This window comes from Impatiens glandulifera, unplaced genomic scaffold (genome assembly GCF_907164915.1).
Source record: "Impatiens glandulifera unplaced genomic scaffold, dImpGla2.1, whole genome shotgun sequence".
Taxonomy (NCBI): domain Eukaryota; kingdom Viridiplantae; phylum Streptophyta; class Magnoliopsida; order Ericales; family Balsaminaceae; genus Impatiens; species Impatiens glandulifera.
This window is the reverse complement of record NW_025919612.1, coordinates 1-10,108: the sequence shown is the minus strand read 5'-3', so window position 1 is coordinate 10,108 and position 10,108 is coordinate 1. Positions and strand designations below refer to the sequence as shown.

The 10,108-nt window shown below is 25.3% G+C and overlaps 1 protein-coding gene across 1 annotated transcript; it reads left to right on the top strand.

Annotated features, from left to right (window-relative positions):
* Positions 1 to 8,409: 8,409 nt before the first annotated feature.
* Positions 8,410 to 10,070, top strand: LOC124918266 (the record flags this gene model as incomplete). The annotated part of the gene is made up of 3 exons (XM_047458466.1): positions 8,410 to 9,473; positions 9,552 to 9,666; positions 9,752 to 10,070. Coding segments are annotated over exons 1-3 (1,498 nt in total), but the record flags the coding sequence as incomplete, so codon positions are not given.
* Positions 10,071 to 10,108: the final 38 nt, after the last annotated feature.

The window sequence follows — 10,108 nt, the reverse complement described above, 5'->3', positions numbered from 1 at the left end:
TAAAGATTGTTAAAGTCTGCTAATGGTTTAATTAGTTTGAGCTATTAACATTAAGAATATAAACAAATTTCAAAAATAGATTAACTAGTTAATAAGGGTAACTTAAGGAAACAAAGGACAATAAAAATAAAATAAAGAACATGAAATGGAATTACTAAACTCGTGAATGATTTGATTTAGTGGTCACATGTTTCTGGCAAGTCAAATGGTTGCTATATTTGTTTGTTAGCCTGACACCCCACCTAGCTAGCCTTTAAGAATCAAATTAGATCTAGGGTTACATTGGATATTTTCCATAAAAAAAAATGAATTATTTAAATAAGCTTATAAAATTAATCATCTTTTTTTCATTATTCTTTTCTTCCACCATTATGTTATTTTAATTATAATAAATAAAAATTAATTAAAATGCACCACTAATGTATTTTTCTTAATTAATTAGGCCTAGTTGATTTGAGATTATTGGAATCATCTTATTTGGTAATATAGTTATAATATTGTTTAGCATGATGAATGAAAATAATTTTATATTTCTTTGGAAAAAAAATAGAGTAAGTATTTAATATTGTAAATCATAAAATACAAAGTAAATATGTTTTAATTTTTAATTGATAAGTTTAATGATATAATTTTTGATTGGATGATAATTTACTTTTAAATTAATTAATTTAAAATAATACATGTCAAGGTTGGAACGAAAATATAAAGAAAAAAATATATATTTAAATAAAAATATCCAAACAATTCTTTGAGCTTATACAAACAAAGCTCTATTATGAGAAGTCAAGGTTGTATCATCATTTTATTAAAAAAGAATGAATAAGATCTCAACTTCAAACGCTTTGAATGAAAGGAGAGTCGTGACTATAGGGTGTCATACCGGCGTTATGAAATTCGTCCCCACTCGAAGATGGAACCTAGAGGAAACGACAATGTCAACAATAATCAGTTTTTGAGTGTGTGTTTTATAAAAACAAAATTATACATGGATGTTTTTCTTTTTACATATTAACTCATGTTTGTTTGTAACTAGTTATTTGTTATGGACTCATCTTATTGAAAATTTGTAATTATAAAAAAATAATCAATATAACAATGCAGAAGATATTAGTTATTTTTTATGATGATGATTTATTCTAAAGAATAAAAAAATTAGAGTTGGGGTGACTTTAAAATATTTTGAGGTGAACTTAAAAAAAAGTAAAATAATAAATAAAACGAATAAATTAATTAAATTTTGTCATTTTTGTAATTGAATAAGCGAGTGAATTAAATTATAAAAAATAAAAAATTAGGAGTAAGGTTAATTTTTTTTTATTGTAAATATTTTTTTTTTTAATGGCTGAAGTGATTGATATGACAAATCTTTTTGAAAATTTTTAGACCAATCTTGTTGAAAATTTTCAGGTATAAAACTAATCTATGTAAAAATGTAGAAGTCATTAGTTATTTCTCAATGTTATTGAAAATTTTCAACTATAAAAAATAATTAATGTAACAATGTATAAGTCATGATTATATACATAAAGATGCTCTATACTTTCGGTGAGTAGGATTCAAGATAACAAAAGACAAATGTTGGATTACTTAAAATATCTTATGGTTGTATAGTCATCACATAACATTAAATAAAAAGTTTTTAAATGTTATTTGTTTCTCTCGAAAATTATGTTAAATTTCATTATAAACAATCATAAAAGTTTTGCAGAACAAAACTACAAAAATAACAATATTATTCATCACAACAAACAGAAACATCACAATAATCAAACACAAAATATAAATTATTGAAACTTGCATGAAGAATCATTTTACATTTTTCCCCATTAACATTGTTCATTTTATTTTTTAAATCACGAATATCTTGTAACGAACAAATATTTTATGTTTTTCATATCAAGATACAAACTCAAATAAGTTTAATTGTTGGTTGAGATAATTGCATGATTTGTTCTTCTAAATTTGACAATATCTACTAGAAATTATAAATCAAAAACATAAATAATACAAATAAAAGATGCAAAATTGTTTTTTTTAAGTGAGTATTTGTACTATCTCTCTGAAGTTCTAAACAAATCAATTCGTTAGTTTTTATTATTATATCAATTCAGTGTACAAACATTTTTAAGAAATTGAGAAACAGATCATCATCAGTAGCATCAACCCAGATGTGTACTTTTTATAGAATATTTTTTTCACTTAAATTAATTAATCATTTAATTTTGTAAAAAAAATAATAATCATTCATTTCTCATTTCCTATATTTTCATTATCAATTGTTTTTTGGAGTTCTTATGTTTTTAGTTTCATTGGATTAGTTTTAATTCTTATTTAATCTTGAATTATTTGAATAAGTTTTGGATTATTTAGAAGAAGAAAAAACTTGTTTGTTGTTAAAGTAATATATTGGATCAAATATATTTATTATTTAATATTTTAAAATATTATAAAAATAAAATTTATTTTAGTTGATGTTTTAAAGATGAGATAGAAGTAATAATGTTTATTGACCACATAAAACAAGTTTTTTAATTCTAAAAAATAATTGAAAATAAGTTTTATTTGGTCACAAAGTTGATCGTTGTGTCTTAAATATTAATGTGTATCTAAAAAGACAACGTCTAAACTAATATTTGATGTCATAATGAATTATTTAAATTTACTTAGAATGTTTCCTTTAGTGAAAGTGTATAATGCTCACCCCCTATAATAATTGATTTGTAAATGTGTATAACACTCACCCTATAATAATCTATTTAACCTCGATTTAAGAAAAAAAAAATTAGTGTGGTTTGATAAGTTTGGGGATATTATTCCGGTTTAATCATTAATCTCTAAAATAATGTTAAATAGATAAATATTTTTGAGCAAAGATGTTTATGGGTTCGTTTTATTCATGTTTTCAAATAAAAAATTATATATATATCCAACAAATAATTAAATTTGAATTTGAATTTTTACAATAAATTGGCGGCGATAGGATTATGTCGATTTTTTGGATAAATTTAAATAAGGGTATCCAATTAAGACATTAAATTCGACCTTATATTCGACAAATTAGATACATTAAAAATTAAGCGTTATTTGAATATCCATATACATCTAATAATTCACCTTTCACATATTTTAAACTAATTTTAAAACAAGTAATTAAACAAAATAAAGCATAAAACTTTAATACAATAATCATTTTAAATAAATTTATTTATTAAACCAAAACATAAAATCAAGTTGGTAACTTTTAAAATTTTCTTTAAAATAATAATATATTATTTAATGTGATTAGATTCGTTCGGTTATGTGAATAAATTATATATTTGTCTTTATTACGTTTGGTTATATTTAATTAAAACCCTAATTATATCATATAATCAATAAATAAGATGTTTTTTTAATTCGGATTGAGTCAGTATGACTGGAAAAAAATTAAATCGATTTGAAAAGTCACTTACTCCTATAATAAATTTTGAAGTGCCCAATAAACATTAAAATAAAATTGATATATAATGTAACTATTATTTGAAATAAATTTAAATAAGGTGTAACCAATTAAGACATTACATTCCACAAATTTGATATATTAGAAATTGGGTGAGTTTGAAATAAAAACTCATTGAATGATTTTTTTTTCTTTCTAAAATTATGTTAATTTTTTTTTATAAACAATCATAAAAATTGTACAAAATTACCGAAATAACAACCCTAATCATCACAACAAACAAAAACATCATAGTAATCAAACAAAAAAATATAAATTATTAAAATTTGCATGAAGAATCATTTTACATCTTTCCCCACTATTCTATTAACATTGTTCATTTCTTTTACACAAATCAACATTTAACAAATATTTTGTGTCAACAAATATTTTATATTTTATTTTATCAAGATACAAATTCAAATCAGTTTAATTGTTGGTGATCATTGCATGCTTTATTCTTATAAATTTGACAATATCTACTAGAAATTGGAGAAACAAAAATTATACAATAAACAAAGTTACACAATTATTTTTTTTAAGTGAGTATCTTGTACTGTCTCTCTGAAATTCTAATAAATTAATTCAAACAATTAGATTTATTTGGGTTGGAGTTTTTTTAGAAAACTTAGAGAGAGAAAAAAATAATAATTGTTTATAATTTTTAGAAGTGATAATTATTTTTGGTAAAAAAGACTTAAAAGATATTTATATATATATAAATAAAATAAAAAATAATAATTTAAAATAAAATATATTTTAATATTTTGATTAATAAATTGAGTGATTTAATTGTTAAGAATGAAAACTACGAAAATAATTTTCAACGTTAATCATCACAAGAAACAAAAAAAAACATTACAATAATCAAACAAAATAATATAAATTATTAAAATTTACCTGAAGAATCATTTTACATCTTTCCCCACTATTCCATTAACATTGTTCATTTCTTTTACACAAATCAACATTTAACAAATATTTTGTGTCGAACAAATATTTTATATTTTATTTTATCAAGATACAAATTCAAATTAGTTTAATTGTTGGTGATCATTGCATGCTTTATTCTTATAAATTTGACAATATGTACTAAAAATTGGAGAAACAAAAATAATACAATAAACAAAGTTACACAATTTTTTTTTTTATAAGTGAGTATCTTGTACTATCTCTGAAATTCTAATAAATTAATTTAAACAGTTAGGCCTTATTTGGGTTCGAGTTTTTTAGAAAACTTAGAGGGAAAAAAAAAAATAACTGTTTATGATTTTGAGAAGTGATGATTAATTTTGATAAAAAACACTTGAAAGATATTTATATATATAAATAAAATAAAAAATAATAATTTAAAATAAAATTTATTTTAATATTTTGGTTAATGAATTAAGTGATTTGATTGTTAAAAATGAAAACTACGAAAATAACAACATTAATCATCACAAGAAACAAAAACATTACAATAATTAAACAAAATAATATAAATTATTAAAATTTGCATGAAGAATCATTTTACATCTTTCCCCACTATTCCATTAACATTGTACATTTCTTTTACACAAATCAACATTTAACAAATATTTTGTGTCGAACAAATATTTTATAAAGATACAAATTAAATCAGTTTAATTGTTGGTGATCATTGCATGCTTTATTCTTATAAATTTGACAATATCTACTAGAAATTGGAGAAACAAAAATAATACAATAAACAAAGTTACACAATTATTTTTTTTTGTAAGTGAGTATCTTGTACTGTCTCTGAAATTCTAATAAATTAATTCAAACAATTAGGCGTTATGGGTTGAATTTTTTAGAAAACTTAGTGGGAGAAAAAAACAATAATTGTTTATGATTTTAAGGAATTGAGGTGTAAAAATGATTTAAAGGATATTGATATATATATAAATAAAATAAAAAATAATAATTTAAAATAAAATGTATTTTAATATTTTGGTTAATAAATTAAAAGATTTGATTGTTGAGAATGAAAACGAAAATAACAACATTAATCATCACAACAAACAAAAACATCATAATAATCAAATAAAAAATATAAATTATTAAAATTTGTATGAAGAATCATTTTACATCTTTCCACATTATTCCATTAACATTGTTCATTTCTTTTACACAAATCAGCATTTAACAAATATTTTGTGTCGAACAAATATTTTATATTTTTTTTTATCAAGATACAAATCAAATCAATTTAATTGTTGGTGATCATTGCATGCTTTATTCTTATAAATTTGACAATATCTACTAGAAATTGGAGAAACACAAATATTACGATAAATAAAGTTACACAATTATATTTTTGAGTATCTTGTATTGTATTGTCTCTCTGAAATTCTAATAAATTAATTCAACAGGTAGGCCTTATTTGGGTCGGATTTTTTAGAAAATTTACGGGGAGAAAAAAATAATGATATTTGATGATTTTGAGAAAGTGATGATTATTTTTGGTAAAAAATATTTAAAGATATTGATATATATAAATAAAATAAAAAATAAAAAAATACTAATTAAAATATAAGGTATTTTAATATTTTGGTTAATGTATTGAGTATTGATTAAAAATTTAATTTTTGTTGAGATATTTTAAAAACTAAAAGAGCATAAATCCTTTATATATATATATATATATATATATATATATATATTTATTTATTTATATATTTATTTAACATATTATCACCATCATCAATAGCATCAACCCATATATAGAATATTTCTTTCACTTAAATTAATTAATCATTTAATTTTGTAGAAAAAAATAATAATAATCATTCATTCCCCATTTCCAATATTTTGATTCAATCAACCAATATTGATAAGGTAATAATTTATTTTTGAGTTCTTATGTTCTTAGATTATTTGAAATTTTAATTCTTGTTTGATCTTGAATTATTTTGAAGAAAAAAAGTTTGTTTGATGTTGAAGTAATCTATTTGGATAACATGATCACAAAATATATTTATTATTTAATATTTAAAGATATTATAAAAAGTAAAATTTATTTTAGTTTATGTTTTAATAATGTGATTGAAATAATGATGTTTATTGGCCACATAAGCTTCTAGTTCCAAATAAACAATTTAAAATATGTTTTAAAAGTTTTGAGTTAAGAATGATGACCCATTTTCATTTGTAGTAGATGATATTGGTCACATAGATTATCAACGTGTCTTAAAAAATCGATCAAGCAATATTCATGTGTATCCAAAAAGATGTGATCATATCAAATAATAGTTTATATGATATAATAAATGAAATTTAAAATTTACTTGACTATGTAGATTGATGTTATTGTTTCTTTTTTAAATTGTATAAGTGACTTTTAAGTGTATAACGACTCAACCCTAGAAGAGGATGGAGGTTATTTGAATAAATTAGTGGGAGGAAAAATAATGATTGTTGATGTTTTTGAGGAGGTGATAATTATCTTTTAGTAAAAATTTAAAAGGTATTGATATATATATATAAATAAATCCCCTATTATAACTTATCGGTAATAAGAAGTGTATAATAACCTTAAGTTCCTGGGTTCGATTGTCACATTTTATATATATATATATATATAAATAAAATAAGAAATAATAATTTAAAATAGAAGGTATTTTCGTATTTTAATTAATGAATTGAGTGTGTGATGGACAAGAGGAAAATAAATGATGTTTAACTTTGTTTAGATTATTATGATAATCCAAACCGAACTAAGCCTAATAATCAATTTAACATTGAATTAAGAATATTTTGAGTGTTTGATAAGTATGGACATATTATTGAGGCTTAATTATTAATCTCTAAAATAATGTTAAATAGATAAATAGTTTTGAGCAAGGGTGTTTGTGGGTTGTTTTTGTCCATGTTTTTCAACAAAGATATATGTATCCAAAAAATAATTAAATATTAATTTAAATTTATAATAAATAAGGTGTTTGTGGGTTGGTTTTGTTCATGTTTTTTTAACAAAGATATATGTACCCAAAAATAATTAAATATTAATTTAAATTTATAATAAATAAGGTGTTTATGGGTTGATTTTGTTCATGTTTTTTTAACAAAGATATATGTATCCAAAAAAATAATTAAATATTAATTTGAATTTTACAATAAACAAGGGTTAGAGTAGATCGGTCAATTTTTTTAATATTTTTTTTTTAAAATTAAAGGAGAACTAGCATGACACCTCACAATTATACTTTTTCGCTTAAACTTAACGTGCTTTCAGATGAAATCAAACTAGTGACCTTATTGGATAAACTTAAATAGGTATCAAGTTAAGACTTTTCATTCGACTCTATGTCCAACCAATTAGATACTATGAATTTGACCTATTAATCAAATAATTCATATTCCATTAGTTTTAAACTAATTTTAAAATAACTTATTAAACAAAATATTTTAAAATAACTTATTAAACAAAATATTTTAAAAGATTGGTTGGACCATTTTAATATATTCTATACGAAGTCCTATTACATCGGTTATACTCAATTCAATATCCTTAATTCTACCCAAATGTTTTTTAATTGGAGATTTTGAAGTGGCCAAACATTGTTTGAAATAAAAGAAATGTAAGGTTTAAATTTAATTAGAGTAAAGTAAGTGCAAAAATGGAGTTTGTAATGTAGCATTTAATGGAGTAACAAAGATTCCTTTGCCATTGAACAGTTATGCGTTTGGAGTATCGGGTTTTGGATTTTTGGACCACTATTTGTCTTCTTCAAATTCCTCTGTCAGACCTTTCTCATTCTACAGCTGTGCCATTTCTCTCTCTCTCTCTCTCTCTCACACTCTTTTGGTTTTATCTGTCTTGGATTGAATTGAATTGGATGTTGGATGTCAAACTCCAATAATGTCTTTCATGAATCATTTCTGCAACCTTTCTCATCATCTCTTCTTTCAACTCTATCCAAGAAGATATGTCATCTCTGCATCGATTGCTAACCGATGAAGGTTTCGAGAGGGGAAATTCACATACCAAGAAAACCAAACAGGTCAGGTTTAAGGACAGAACGGAAAACGACTCCATAGTTCTTCCTATTCACATCTGTCATAGCAGGAGAAGCTTTGATAATACATCAAGACCTAAACTCAGGAATGTCAAAGGATCTTCGGTTTCTGTTACTAATTCATCGAAGAGACCACCGGGTTCTGACTCGGGGAAATCGAAAAACTCGCTATCTTGTTCCAGGATGGACGAGCCTTCCATGGATGAAGTCGCGACTAGAGCTGTGATTTCTATTCTTAGCGGTTATGCAGGTAAATTCTCCAAGGATTCGTGTTTTCGTGAAACGGTTAGGGAGAAATGTTATTACCTCTGCTTCGCTAGAAATGGAATCAGTAGTGATTCGAATAACGGAGGAATTCTCACCAGTTTGGAATTGGGAATGAAGAGCGCAGAGAAGTTGCTTATTTGTCCGCAGGGGATGTGGACCGATACGTTCACCAATTCGATTCGTCTCTTAACCGTCGTCGTCGCTTCTTTGAATTCCAACGCCAAAGGCTCCTCCTCCTCCTCCACACGCGGAACGCCCAATTCTCATCTATCGGCTTGCGCGCAGCTCTACTTGTCGATCGTCTACAAGATGGAGAAGAATGATGTCATGTCTGCTAAGCATCTCCTTCAAGTTTTCTGCGACGATCCGTTTCTAGCTCGTACACACTTGCTACCTGAGCTGTGGGAGCATTTCTTCCTTCCGCATCTTCTCCATCTCAAGATTTGGTATGGAAACGAAGTGGAATCCTTGTCTGGTTTGTATAACGATAAGGATAAGACAATGAAAAGCTTGAAGAAGCTCTACAATGGGCAAATGGACAAGGGGACCACTCTGTTTGCCCTGTACTATAAGGAATGGCTCAGTGTTGGTCCTCAGAGAGCGCCGCCTGCACCTTCTGTTCCATTGCCGTCTAAACGAAGTTATGTTTCTTCAAGAAGAGGGTCTTTGGATTCTTCTGCAACTCATTCCTCTATCAGTAAATCATTGTGAGTCTCAAATACAAATACAAATTCATCAAATCTTTTTTTTTTTTTTTAATTCTAACTTTCATGAATTCTTCGAAGATACCAAACTGTTTTTGGACACAATCTGGACCCTCCTTCCTCGGAGTTTGATGAGATGAATAGAAGAGCTATGAATGAATGGGATTTAGAAACAGAAAAGAAAGCTAGTGAGAATGTGAGTAATCTTTCTTCTAATTGATCAAAAATTTATGAAACCATTCTCATTCTGCTTGTTTTTTCTTCTTTTTCTCAATGGACAGCATAGGACTCCAAATCATAGAAGACATTCCAAATCTGAATTAAAGGCCGAGACTCGAAAAACAGAACACCATACCAGGCTGTTTCCCTGCCAAAGCGTGCCTGCAGAAACTGTCAGTTCTTCTTCATCGACGAGAAGAACCAGAAATACCCATCTGATTCCAGGGGATGTTGCCAATGCAATTTCCACCATTTGTTCATCGAATAACCTGAGTGAATGCGAGATTAGTATACGATTGATCATAAAAGCTTGGTTGAACAACAACCTTAAAGGCAATTCCACTTTAGAAAATGCAATTTCTAAAGTACCTGTCATAGAAGGCATGTTAGAAGTGTTGTTTTCTTCAAGTTGTGATGAA